Consider the following 15000-nt stretch of genomic DNA (forward strand, 5'->3'; position numbering starts at 1 on the left):
TGATGTGATTTTTAAAAGACAAGTTGCTCTAAAATAACTCCCAGGTCTTTTACTGTTGAACTAGTGGTTACAGAACATCCGTCTAAATGCAGGTTGAGTCAATGCTGAGTGTATGAGAGTGTGATTGAGTATGTGAGTGAATGAGTGTGTGAGTGAGAGTGTGTAAATGAGTGTGTGAGTAGGTGAGTGTGAGAGTGTGTGAGTGAGTGTGAGTGAATGAGTGTGTAAATGAGTGTGTGAGTAGGTGAGTGTGAGAGTTAGTGAGTGAGTGTGTGTGTGTGTGTAAGTGAGTGAGTGTGAGTGTGTGAGTAAGTGTGTGTGTGTGTGTGTGAGTGAGTAAGTGAGTGTGAGAGTAAGTGTATGAGTGTGTAATTGGGTGTGTGAAAGTGTGAGTGAGTGTGTGAGTAAATGAGTGTGTAAGTGTGTGAGTGAGATACCACAGCTTCCGCTCAGATCTCGGCATGCTTGACGGACATATCTTCATGGATGAGTGCTCACCAACTAAAACTCAACCCCAGCAAAACAGAACTGCTGGTCATCCCAGGCGATTCATCTCCAGGTCAAGATCTCCAAATAACACTTCATGACTCTCTGCTCGTTACCTCGGGGTAACTATGGTCAATCAACATGTCCTTCTTCTCACATGTCGCTAATGTTGCTCGCTCCTGTCGATTTCTTCTCTACAACATCAGAAGGATTCGACCATTTCTGTCCATACAGGCTGCCCAGGTTCTTGTTCAGTCTCTTGTGATTTTGAGACTGGTCTACTGCAGCTCTTTGCTTTCAGGTCTTCGCCTGAACGCTATTCGCCCACTGCAAATGATCCAAAACGCAGCTGCACGACTTGTGTTCAATCAGCCCAAGTTCTCCCACACCACCCCACTGCTGCACTCCCTTCACTGGCTTCCAGTAGCTGCACGTATCAGATTCAAAACACTGATGATCACCTACAAGGCCAAAAATGGACCAGCACCATTATACCTCAGTGACCTCATCACATCTCACACTGCACCACGCTGTCTGAGATCCTCCAGCACTGCTCGACTGGTACCACCTTCTCTCAGAATGAGAGGTAAGTATACTTCAAGGCTCTTCTCTGTTCTGGCACCGAGGTGGTGGAATGAACTTCCCCTAGATGTCCGTACAGTAGAGTCCCTGACTATCTTCAAGCAACGACTGAAGACTTTCATCTTCTTGAAACACTTAAATTCAAGAGTTATATTTATATTAAGTTTGTAATCTTGTGTACAGTGTAGATTTATTCATTACTAGAGACTCAAAGCACTTTTGTACATCGCTCTGGATAAGGACGTCTGCTAAATGCCGCAAATGTAAATGTAAATGTAAATGTATGGAACAAAACCCTCCCCTGTCCACAAGGTTCTGTCTGGTCTGCTGTGTACTGTCTCCATCTAGCTCTTGCTACAACACCTGTGAGAAAACCTGCAGGACATCAGAAAGAGATGATACTGTAGTTCACTGTACCGTCTCTTTCCTGTCATGTAGTGGTGTTTGAAAGTCCTGTGTAAGGGATTATTAATATTGTCATACACACTGTAAACTGTCATTAGGGTGTCTATTGTGTTGTCTGGTTAATGTCCAGCACTCTGTGTGTGTGTGTGTGTGTGTATGATCACTGTTAGCCCGCATGTAATTACACCTACACTCAAGCTAAGATGATTGAGAGTTTGTGTGTGTGTGTGTGTGTGTGTGTGTGTGTGTGTGTGTGTGTGTGTGTGTGTGTATAGACCTGTCTCTCACCTGGTGTTTCCCTCCTCAGGGTGACAGCTCACTCTGAGCGTCTCAGCACCTCTGAACCCTTTCTTCAGCGGTATTTATTTATTTATACTCTTTGTGTTTTGCTTGTGCTTCAGTGGCTTTTTCCCTTTTTGTTGCTTTTAGTTTTGTATTTTTCACACTCCTTCTTCTTCTCCTTGTTCTTCTTCTTGTTCTTTTTCTTCTTCTTCTAGTTTATTAAATTTTAAATATCATCCAAACCAGTGCCTGTAACACTTACACCTTATTGTTAGCTCTCAGCTGTGTGTGTGTTTCCCACACCAGTGCTGTTGTACAGTGTCACTGTATGAAATGCAGGTTTGCGGTGACTGTTTAAGTAGATTAAGAAACTCGTTTTTTAACTCTACAACACCTGGAACATCTTCCATATTTTTTTGATTCTCTTTCTGTCTCTTGCCGAGCAGTAAGGAGCAGCAGAAGAACCACAAAGGTTCTAAGTCTGTGTGGGAGCAGCGAACCAGCGAGCTCCGGAGGCAGACACTGATGACCAGCAGGGAGGCACTGTACAATGAGCTGGACCCGGAGGATCGCTGGAAGGCAAGTGAAGAGGGTTAATAAAGGATAGAGTAAAAGATAGAAAGAAAATTATGACAGACATAAAACATTTCCTGAGTTTATTCCCAATGACTTAATGATGGAACAGGCAGGATTTTTATATTTCATGCCTCTTTAAAGAAATATTAGAAAAGCCTGTATGTATATGTATGAGTTGTGTGATGAGTCATTTTAAAGTATTTGTTCCTACAGGTATCATACTCCCGTCACATCCGCCCTGATATGAAAACTCACCTGGACCGTCCTCTTGTGGTGGACCCTCAAGAAAACCGAAACAACAACACTAACAAAAACTGGCCAGGAGAGGAGCTTCTACACAAACGGCCTCCATTCCATTCTGCAGTCAGAGGTGGGGGAAGAAGAGGAGGAAATGCTTCAGCACAGACTTTGGAGAGAGGAGAATCTACAGAGTCTCACAATAGCTGCAGGAAAGTTGAGAACCCAAACAATGCTGGAACAGAAGGCACTGAGGTGGGCATGAAGGATCCTTACCGGAAGAGAGAACATCGTGGGCAGAGGACTGGACGCTCTTGTCAACACCGAAAGGCTCTGGATGAAGAAGCTGAGACTGGTGGAGGAGGCAGGAGGCACCGAAACAAGGGCATGGAGGGATCAGGGGAAGGTGAACAAGCAGACGGAAATGAGCGAAGGCAGAGGTGTCACCGACATGGAGAGAAAGAAGGGAGACGGGAAAGAGGAGAACCGGGGGAGAGAGGTCGACACCGCAGGAAGTGAGTTCCTCATTTCTATTATTTTTTTTCCTCTTCTACATTGTCGATAGAAACTCATCAGACCCCTTTAATTCAGTTACTGTGTCATACAGACACCAAAACACACCCTAAAAAACAATCATCTTTATTTACAAACTTTCCCTTATAGCATCAAACTAATGAAAGAAGATGGCAACAGTTCTAAAAATGTATAAAAAACTGAAAAACTTGAGTAACAAGGATGGAAAGGTCATCAGTCCCCTGATTTTGAATATGATATCGAATTAAAGTCAGGGCTCTAATTTGGCAACTCAAGGTATTTCACCTTCCTATCCTTAAGTTTTGATTGGCATGTTTAGGATCATCGTTGTTTCAGAAGGTGAAGGACCTTAATTTTCAGCCGTCCGGCAGTGGGAAGCAGGTTTTTCTCAAGAATTTTTATGTACTTGGCAGCATCCAATTTCTCTTCAGTCCTGATCAATTGCCCAACTCCACTGTAGAGAAACACCCCATAACATAATGCTGCCACCACCAGGCTTCACAGGCTGGTATGGTGTGTTTTGGTGGTGTGCTGTGCTTGAGTTATGGCTATAGTTCATAAGACCAGAGCAGCTTTTGCTTCCAGGTGTGTGTTTGTAGAGCACGAATGAGACTAAGTGTGGCACTTTTTCAGGAAAGGCTTACAAATAATTTGTGTTAAGATTGTGAGATGTCACATGTACAGACTGGGCCATAAAGCTATGTAAGTCCTTCAATGTTGATTTTGGCTTCTTGCTAGCTCCTCTGATCAATGTCCTTCTGGCTTTGGCACCTAGCTTGGATGGACGACTTGATGTAGGCAATATGTTTGTGGTACTTTAGCTTTCCACTATTTAATGTGCTCTGAGCTGTTCCTTTTCCTAACATGTGCCTTTCTACAAATTTATTCCAGAGCTCTTTTAAAAAAACTTAAACTATAAACTACTAATATCTAAATCTACAATAAACAGCTGATTTTATTATGAAGTAATCAAAACTATTCCATTAGATGTGAGGTGGAGCAGTTAACCTGGAGTTTGATCTGGAAGTTGTTTTGTTGCACCTGAACATGTTTATAATGGTATAGTCTAATCACTTTGTGGTTAATAATGTTCTTTTCACTTTAGTAATGAGGGTTATAATGTGTACAAACAGTTTAAAAGGTCTTAAGTCTTAATTTCCTTTGTTTTCCAGGGTGCAATGTGTGAATGGTATAATCACTTTTTGTAGACTTACTGTAGGTTTTACCTGCTCTCCTTTTCGGTTCTTCTCTCTTTCTCTCTCTCTGTAGGGAAGGTCCCACTCTGTCCACCACTCGTCCCATTCAGAAGACTTTGTCTAGACAGGGTAGTCAGTACAGTGAGGACTTGGACAATGTGATGAACAGTAAACTTGCTACTCAGCCTCTCGTTCCTGCTGACCTTTACAGCCCAAGCAGCCGCTCTACACCCCACTCCAGCCTCCTCAGCCTGGTCAGCAGCACCCATGGCTCTCGTCTGGCTCCCATGGCTACAGAGAGCAGCATCATTCTCACTAACCCAGGCTCCACCACTATTAACCTCATTCATCTGGACACCAAGATGGACTACACAGCCATAGACATTCCACCCATGTTCCCTTCTGCCAATGCGATTCTGCAGGGTGAGAAATACATGGGAAGGGTAGAAAAGTGGACAGATGTTGTGTTTGAGGTTTCTTAAATGCATTTAATTGGTGAAGATTTAGCCAAGACGCTCACATCTCCTTTTACTTTTATCCCACAGTCAATAAAAATGCTAACACAGAACCGCTGCCCAAAAAGGAGGATATGAAAGGTGATGATGATGATGATGACAAAGATGATGGAGGACCAAAACCTATGCCTCCTTACAGCTCTATGTTTATCCTGTCCACTACTAACCCGTGAGTAACTGTGCTAAGGCCTGCGACTTACAGTCCAGAGCTCTAAAGCACAAATATACACACGTCTCTCAAATTACATCAACATCTGAATCTATAATCTATAATCTACAATCATCTATAATCAAAAACCAGTGTCTATAAACCACATCCCACATTTAACTCCCACATCTAACTCCCACATCTAACTCCCACATCTAACTCACATCTAACTCCCACATCTATCTCCCACATCTATCTCCAACATCTAACTCCCACATTTATCTCCAACATCTAACTCCACATCTATCTCCAACATCTAACTCCACATCTAACTCCCACATCTAACTCCACATCTAACTCCCACATCTAACTCCCACATCTAACTCCACATCCAACTCCACATCCAACTCCCACATCTAACTCCCACATCTAACTCATACATCTAACTCCCACATCCAACTCCCACATCCAACTCCCACATCCAACTCCCACATCTAACTCCACATCTAACTCCCACATCTAACTCACATCTAACTCCCACATCTATCTTCCACATCTATCTCCAACATCTAACTCCCACATCTCTCTCCAACATCTAACTCCCACATCTAACTCCCACATCTAACTCCCACATCACTCCCATCTAACTCCCACATCTAACTCCCACATCTAACTTAAATCTAACTCCCACATCTATCTCCCACATCTAACTCCCACATCTAACTCCCACATCTATCTCCAACATCTAACTCCCACATCTAACTCCCACATCTAACTCCCACCTAACTCCCACCTAACTCCCACATCTATCTCCCATCTAACTCCCACATCTAACTCCCACATCTAACTCCCACCTAACTCCCACCTAACTCCCACATCTAATTCCCACATCTATCTCCCACATCTATCTCACATCTAACTCCCACATCTAACTCCCCACCTATCTCCCCACCTATCTCCTCCATCTAACTCCCCACCTATCTCCCCACCTATCTCCTCCATCTAACTCCCCCCATCTAACTCCAACATCTAACTCCAACATCTAACTCACATCTAACGCCAACATCTAACTCACATCTAATTTCAAAATCTAACTCCAAAATCTAACTCCCACATCTAACTCCCACATCTAACTCCAACATCTAAACTGTTTTACACCAATACACCGAACTGCCCTTTCACTACCCTCTGCCAGCCACACAATACATAATAAATGCTTCATATTTTAACCTGTGTGTGTGTGTGTGTGTGTGTGTGTGTGTGTGTGTGTGTGTGTGTGTGTAGATTTCGTAGGTTGTGTCACTATATTGTGACCCTGAGGTACTTTGAGATGTGCATTCTGTTGGTCATTGCCATGAGCAGTATTGCTCTTGCTGCTGAAGACCCCGTGTGGCCCGAGTCCCCCCGGAACAACGTGAGCACTTCTTCTGCCTAACATGAGCTCCATCTGTTCAGTCTCTATCCTGCTGTGAATTCTTTCCTTCTGCCAACATGGATATCAAATCTGTACAAGTATACAGTGATGTGTCTGGTCTTATTGCCTTTCATACAGAAGTGTAGAACCATATTCCTCTGTTTCAATCTGCAGGTTCTGCGTTATTTTGACTACGTCTTCACGGGAGTGTTCACCTTCGAGATGCTGATAAAAGTAAACACCAACACTTCAAACACTTTCCTTAATGTAATGGGAGCTATATTAAATCATTATCACCATCATTTCTCTCTCTCTCTCTCTTTCTCTCTCTCTCTCTCTCTCTCTCTCTCTCTCTCTCTCTCTCTCTCTCCCTCCCTCCCTCTCTCTCTCTCTCTCTCTCTCTCTCTCACACTCTCTCTCAGATGGTGGATCTTGGTTTGGTGCTTCATCAGGGTTCATACTTCCGTGACCTGTGGAATATTCTGGACTTTATAGTGGTCAGTGGTGCCCTGGTAGCTTTTGCCTTCACGTAAGTCTGCTGCAGGACTCAAAGTCATGTCCTGCTTTGTCTTTGTGGTCTTGTTTCCCCATGCCTGCTGCCTGTCCTTTGTTCTCCCTCTGCCCCTATCGAACAAAAACCATGATGCAGCCAAAAGGTTTCCAGACCCCCTAGAGCTCCAGTCTTCATTCCCCTCACACACTTGTTCCTACGGACTTGACACTTCTCCTTCTCTCTTCTATGCCTGTTCATGTTTTCTGTAGAGAACAGACTCTTGCTGTCTTTCTCCCAGTTTTTCCAATTTAGCTTTTCTTCACTATAGAATTCATTTTAACTGGCTCTCCATTTTCCCAGGCTGCATTTTATCCTTCTGTATCACTGTAGATCTAAAACAAAAGATTTATCTAGGGAGAAATTGAGGAGGATAGAAAAGGGATTTTTTATAATCACAAGGTGTGACAACGTAGCCCTAACCCCCTAGCCCTAACCCCCTAGCCCTAACCCCCTAACCCTAACCCCCTAGCCCTAACCCTAACCCCCAACCCTAACCCCTAGCCCTAACCCCTAACCCTAACCCCTAACCCCTAGCCCTAAACCCCAGCCCTAACCCCCAGCCCTAACCCTAACCCCTAACCCTAACCCTAACCCTAACCCCTAACCCTAACCCCTAGCCCTTACCCCCAACCCTGACCCCTAAACCTAACCCTAACCCTATCAGGAACACTTAAATATTCTTTAGCAACTTGTAAATTTAGAAATTTTTAGTTATTTCCTGCTTACATGTAAATTGTAATATACACACAGATTGGAATTTAATATATAAACAAATAACAAAATGTCCTGACTTTGGACTCCTTACCTGGTTCAATAAGAGCAAGATGTTAGATATGTTCCTGACCTTGGAGCTGAAGGAGTTGCTGAAGGATCTGAACAGTCCTCTTCTACTCCCTCTCCCCTACTCATCCTCCTCTCCTCCACCCATCCCCCACTCCTCCACCAACCACCTCCTCTCCTCCAACTTTTCCCTCTCTCTTCCACCCATCCCTGTCTCCACGACTGCTTTCAGTGGTGATGTCTGCTTCATGTCTGTATTTAATGGTAAAATTGCTAGATGTTGTAAATTTCTCTCCTGTGTAAATTTGTGTTTATGTTTGAAGGTTAGGTGTCCACATATAACACTACCCGCCCTCAATACCATCACTGTGTGTGAATTCTCTCACTGTCTCATATTGATGTTTTTTTTCCTCCTACATTCTTCCCTTGTTTCAGTATGTGTGTGTTCTTAGTGCTCTGTCTGTGTTGGTGTTTGTGTTTGTGTCTCTGTGTGTGTCGTCTGTCTCTCTGGCCGTCTCTGATCCTCTCTGGTTTACATACAGCGGAGGAGGTGATGGAGAAGGAGACGGGTAATGTCTCTTTCTCTCTCTTCGTCTGTCTCTCTGATTGCTCCTCATGCCTGTTACACAGCCGGATTCTCCTACTCTTCAATTCTTTTCCTTTCTCCATACTGCCGTGCTTTCTCACACATAGAACACAAAACTAAGGGCAAGGCTGGTGTGTAATACGGAACGTCACGAGCCAAAGCCTGGCCAAGCAGTTTAATTCTGCTGATTTTTTATATTCTAGCTGTAAACTCTTGGTTCACCCTGCTGTATGTGGACACCTAAATGTGTTAACATACATGTTTGTGTCTATGTGTTCGTGTGTGTCTGTGTTTTGTCTGAAAATCATAAGAGACAAACAGGAGTAAATATGGATATCGAAATAATAATAATGATAAAGAAACATTGTTTTTGTTGAATGAGATCAGACTGACTGACTGACCAGCAGACCCCATTGTTTGGAGACTAAAATATGGAAAAGCAAACACACAAACCAACAAACAAAGAGACCGACAGACAGACTGGTCATTCATTTATTCTCCGAACTGCATTAAAATGTCTCTGTAACAGGCCTGAAGCTGTGCTCACACAGACAACATGATAACACGATTAAAGCTGATGGAGCAGCGTGCCTCATATTGCAGTTCAGTTTTTGTAGGTTTTTACTGTCACTTCTGTGGGGAAAAAAATGTAATGATCAGACATTTATTGTCTGGAGAAAAGGATTGGCTGGAACTGATCTCTGTCGGGTCACATGACTGCAGAGGGGTGAATCTGGGATCGCTGAACACAATACACCACACATTCCTACAATCCAGGCTCAGTTTAGTCTGAAAGTATGTCCTGTTCTCTTTTCCATTAAAACAATCCAACTTTTTTGTCCTAATTTATTTTAAGGAATAGTTAAGGCTTAATGAAGGTCGTATGGTAAATGGTTTATTTATTATTTAAAAACACTGGTATTGGTTCATAATTGGGATTGTGTTTCCCAAAAATAATAAATCAATGCATTTCTGGTTTTGATAATGTATAAATATGAATTTATATAAAAATAAATTTACTGAATTTTATTTTAGATGACAATTATTGAGCATATAATTATTTCTTTTTATTAGTGCCTAATATACAGGTGCATCTCAATAAATGAGAATATCATTAAAAAGTTGATTTATTTTAGTAATTCAATACAGAAAGTGGTATATTTGATAAGATTCATCACACACACTGATATATTTCAAGTGTTTTTCTTTTCATTTTGATGATTTTGGCTCACAGCTGATGAAAACCCAAAATTCAGTATTTCAGAAAATTAGAATATTGTGAAAATGTTGAATATTGGAGACTTGTGCTGTCTCAAACTAATCAGCTCATGAACTCCAAACACCTGCTCAGGTTTCCTGAGTCTTTAAATGTGTCTCAGTCTGGTCCAGGCCCCACAATCATGTGGGAAGACTGCTGACTCGACAGTTGTCCAGAAGATGATTATTGACCCCCTGCACATGGAGGATGAGACCCAAAAGATCATCGCTAAAGAACCTGCTGTTCACAGACTGCTGGATCCAAGAACATTAATGGAAAGTTGAATGGAAGGAATAAATGTGGTAGAAAAGGAGAAACGAAGCAGATTCAAGAGTTTGTGGAGATTCACAAAGTGTGGACTGCAGCTGGAGTCAGTGCTTCAAGAGCCTCCACACACAGACGTCTCATCTCCATGAGCTACAACTGACTCATTCCTCGTGTCGAGCCACTCCTAAACCAGAGACAATGTCAGAGGTGTCTTACCTGGACAAAGGACAAAAAGCACTGGTCTGTTGCTCAGTGGGACAAAGTCAGATGAAAGAAAAGAAAATGTAACATTTAATTTGAAAATCAAGGTTCCAGAGTCTGGAAGAAGAGAAGAGGAACAGAATCCAAGCTGCTTGAGGTCCAATGTGTTTTACCAAGTCCAGGTTAAGCACAGCCATCTACCAGGTTCTAGAGCACTTCATGCTCCCCTCTGCTGACCAGCTTTATGGAGATACTGATTAAATTTTTCAGCAGGATTTGCCACCTGCCCACGCTGCCAAAAGCACCAGAATTTGGTTAAATGACCATGGTGTTGGTGTGTTTGACTGGCCAGCAAACTCACCTGACCTGAACCCCATAGAGAATCTCTGAAGTATTGTCAAGAGGAACATGAGAAACAAGAGACCAAAATATTCAGATGATCGGAAGGCCACTGCCAAAGAAACCTGGGCTTCCACACCACCTCAGCAGTGCCACAGTCTGATCTCCTCCATGCCACAGTCTGATCTCCTCCATGCCACAGTCTGATCTCCTCCATGCCACAGACTGATCACTTCCATGCCACGCTGAATTGAGGCAGTAATTAAAGCAAAAGGAGCCTCAAACAAGTATTGAGTACAGATACAGTAAATAAACATACTTTCCAGAAGGCCAACACTTCACTCAAAATGTTTTTTTGATTGGTCTTATGAAGTTTTTTTTGAGATAATAAATTGGTGGGTTTTTGTTAAATGTGAGCCAAAATCACAATAAAATTTCCTCTAGAGATTATAAAATAAAATAAGGTTGTTTTTGTTAAAGACCAAAGACATTTAGATTTGAGATCCAGAATTAATATATGTGGTTCACAGTAACAGCATGGAGGCGAACCACACGACTGTTAGGTTAAATTATATTTAATCATAGGAACAGATAATTTTAAGTAAATAATAAATAAATTGATTAACAAACAAACAAATAAATAAATAACAATAAATAACGCTTTTGTTTTGTTGTTGGAATAATCAATGTAGCTGGTGAGACACAGATATGACCAAACTGCTCATTGATGCTTTTTGCAGGTTCTTCCAGTTGTTGTTGGTTTCTCTATTCAGTTTTCTTTTCAGGAGGTGAAATGCTGCACAGTTGGGTGAAATCCAATCTTCAGAATGACCTGCTTTTCTGTTGTACTGTATCTTTCCAGTCTTTATGTTGGTTAATCCTTTTTGACAGACAATGCAGTCTTCCCAGTTGAAACTCAACCTAAGAGTTAACATTTCAAACTGTTTGTTTTTTGTTGCCCAGGTGCTTTTTGTCTTATTGTCAGTATTAGTGGCAATATCTTTAAGCACTTTAGATCAGAAAGTGTTAGATGTGTTAATCATTTTATATTCGTCTTTTCATCTCAAACACAAGTGTACTTTTGGGGGAGTGAGTATGTAAAATGTTAGTTATCTGCTAATAATAAAATGTGACTTTACATCATTAATTCCTGCTCAAAATAATAATAAAAAAAAAATTATTTATCACAACTAATAATGCATTTATACTATTTTTACTCAAGACGTGCATATGAACCAATCGCAGTGGTTATAAAGAAGTCAAATTTATCATGAATATATATATAATTCTTTTAAGGACTTATTAAAAGATTACATCGACCACTAAAGCAACCATATCCATGTTTTATTTTGTGTGTGTGTGTGTGTGTGTGTGTGTGCATGGGCAGATTTTAGATATATAACCCCAGGTAACAGTAGGTAATAAGAGTTATTTATATTTATATTTATATTAAGTTTGTAATCTTGTGTACAGTGTAGATTTATTTATTGCTAGAGACTTAAAGCACTTTTGTACGGCGCTCTGGATAAGGATGTCTGCTAAATGTCGTAAATGTAATGCACATGTACTTTCTCATATAGCAGCGATTGGTGTTTTAGGAGCTTGTGGAAAACTGGTGAATGTGAACTAAACTAACATAGACATAAGAAGAACATGGATTAATCTGAGGACTCTGGACCTGTGGGGTGGCAACTTTCCCTGCTCTATCACTGCGCCACCTTTTTTTTGTACACTTTTATAGAAATGACCTTCAAAATGTTCATGTTTCAGAGCTGGATGTTTTCAGTGAGACCTCTTATACTTTTTATTTTTGTCTACACCAAACTCATTCAAATAAATACAGATGGTCCTTGAGTTACAATGGTCTGACTTACAATTTTTTGATCTTGCGATTTCAATAGCCAAACTACAGAATTGTAAAAATATTACAAATTTTGTGCATTTTTTTTTTTTATCTTTGCCAATTTATATATATATATATATATATATATATATATATATATATATATATATATATATATATATATATATATAAGAAAATGAATCACGTGTACATTAGTTTCACAGTCTTTGCTCAATACTTTGTTAAAGCACTTTGGCACCAATTACAGCCTCAAGTCTTTTTGGGTTTGATGCTACAAGCTTGACATTTATTTTTGGGCAGTTTCTCTCATTCTTTGTTGCAGAACCTCTCAAGCTCCATCAGGTTGGATTGGGAGGGTCAGCGCACAGCCTTTTTCAGATCTCCAGAGATGTTCAATCAGGTTGAAGTCTGGACTCTGGCTGGGCCACTCAAGGACATTCACAGAGTCCTGTAGCCACACTATTGTTATCTTGGATATGTGTTTAGGGTTGTGGTCCTGTTGAAAGAGCAACCTTCACCCCAGTCTGAGGTCCAGGGCGCTCTGGAGCAGGTTTTCATCAAGGACATCTCTGTACATTGCTGCATTCATCTTTCCCTCAAACCTGTCTCATCTCCGACCACCATGCTTCACTGTAGTGATGTATTGGCCAGCTGATGAGCAGTGCCTGGTTTACTCCAGACATGATGCTTAGAATTTAGGCCAAAGAGTTCAATATTTGTTTCTCATGATCTGAGAGTCCTTCAGGTGCCTTTTGGCAAACTCCAGGTGGGCCACTGTCTGTCTGGGCACTCAACCATACAGACCTGATTGGTGGAGTGTTGCAGAGATGGTTGATCTTCTGAAAGGTTCTCCTCTCTCCACAGAGAAATGCTGGAGCTCTTTTAGAGTGACCATAAGGTTCTTGGTCGCGTCCTGACTAAGGCCCCCTCTCTCCAATTGCTGTTTGCCGGGTGGCTTTGCTCCAGGAAGAGTCCTTGTGGTGGAGGCCACTGTGCTCATTGGGACCTTCAATGCTGCAGAAATGTTTCTGTCACCTTTCCCAGATCTGTGTCTTAATACAATCCTGTCTCGGAGGTCTACAGACAATTCCTTGGTCTTCATGGTTTGGTTTGTGCTCTGACATGCACTGTAACTGTGGGACCTGTTATAGAAGGTGTGTGTCTTTCCAAATCATGTCCAATCAATTTTCCACAGTGGACTCCAATTAGTTGTAGAAACATCTTATTGTTGATCAGTGGAAACAGGATGCACCTGAGCTCAATTTTGAGTGTTATGGTAAAGACTGTGAAAACTTATGTACGTGATTTTTTAATTTTTAATACATTTGCAAAGATTTTAAATAAACTTTTCCGGGTGCACTGTATATCGTGTTATAAAGTGAGTTAGTTGGTTAATAATAAGCTCTACGATGTAAGGCTCAGTAAAGCCTCTTCAGAACCCCACACACCTGCAGTCAGTTCCTCAGTTGGTGGTTTATTGAGAATAGAATAGATGAAGTCTAGACTAGACGAAGTCATCTAGGAAGTGTGAGCATGAAGTCTAACACCATTTCCAAATATTATTTGAATGTTTAGAGAAAGGCAGCAAGCTGAACTCTGGTAAGAGCGATTGTGTTCAGGAACACAGTGTGTTCTGTAGTACTGTTAGACCTGTGAAGTGGGACAGAAGGAACTGGTCCAGTTGATCTGCAGTTCTTAAGAACCTGCACATCTTTTAGAACATTGTGAATGTCCTCACGGATGTTTTATGTATCATGCATGAGACATGGCAGCTGCGACCATTGTTTCAGATTTGTAAGAAATACTGAAGTTCAACATGGAGAAGACCAGGAACTTTGCAGTGCTTTATTATACTCGCTTTGTTACCATGATGAGTTTATGATCGACTGCATGTCTGAAACTTAGAGCTGGGAGGAAACCTTCCCTTCATCAAGTGGATGATTTGGTAGCCAGTTAGTAGCAGAAGTCGGGTTTGGGGGTGAGGGGGTGGAATGTGAGGGGGGGTGGGGCGTATTGGATCTTAGATCTCATATCTCTCATGTTTATGTTATTATTATTATTATTATTATTATTATTATTATTACAGCATATATGTCCTACTAACAGCTGCCTGTGTGCATGTGTGTGCGTGTGTCCGTGTGCGTGAGTGTGCGTGTGCGCGCGTGGGTGTGCGCGTGCACGCTTTGTGCATGTCAGGGTCTACAAAAAAAATTCATTCTTGCACACGTTACTTCTCTCTTTATTTTGTGTATCACATATGAATGTTTTTTCATCTTTTAAAATCCTACTTTCTCTTCCCATGACTGTAGCTGTGTGTGTGTGTGTGTGTGTGTGTGTGTGTGTGTGTGTGTGTGTGTGTGTGTGTGTGTGTGTGTGTTTGTTTTGTCTTTTTCTCCGTCTTTTGCTGTCTCTGATCTTCTCTCATCTTTCCAATCGGCTCTCCTCCAGTGGCGGCAGTGGGTAATAATGTCTCTAATGCCTCTCTCTCTCTCTCTCTCTCTCTCTCTCTCTCTCTCTCTCTTTGCTCTCACTTTGCTTTTTAATGCTTGTCCTGCCAGATATGTTGTTTTCCTCTCTTTTGTTTTTGGAAGACCACCATTTGCTTGTATGTCTGTAGCTCATCCAGCTTCTCTGTGATCATCTCCTGCTTATGAACAAGCTCTAATTAGATTCATCATGACACACACACACACACACACACACACACACACACACACACACACACACACAGCGTTAAACTGAGTGATGTGATGAATCCAGGTAAAGTTCAGTTTTAG

At 41.5% G+C, this 15000-nt stretch overlaps 1 protein-coding gene across 1 annotated transcript in view; it reads left to right on the plus strand.

The window, feature by feature from the left end:
• The window catches only part of cacna1aa (calcium channel, voltage-dependent, P/Q type, alpha 1A subunit, a), a 61987-nt gene that overhangs the window by 34842 nt on the left and 12145 nt on the right, over positions 1-15000 (plus strand). Inside the window, 10 exon segments of the mRNA XM_046866167.1 lie at positions 1781-1831; positions 2202-2334; positions 2545-3083; positions 4372-4721; positions 4844-4982; positions 6246-6375; positions 6550-6609; positions 6798-6904; positions 8251-8277; positions 14672-14683. Of these exon segments, the coding sequence (XP_046722123.1) occupies positions 1781-1831; positions 2202-2334; positions 2545-3083; positions 4372-4721; positions 4844-4982; positions 6246-6375; positions 6550-6609; positions 6798-6904; positions 8251-8277; positions 14672-14683 (1548 nt within the window).

This window comes from Silurus meridionalis, chromosome 14 (genome assembly GCF_014805685.1).
Source record: "Silurus meridionalis isolate SWU-2019-XX chromosome 14, ASM1480568v1, whole genome shotgun sequence".
Classification (NCBI taxonomy): Eukaryota; Metazoa; Chordata; class Actinopteri; order Siluriformes; family Siluridae; genus Silurus; species Silurus meridionalis.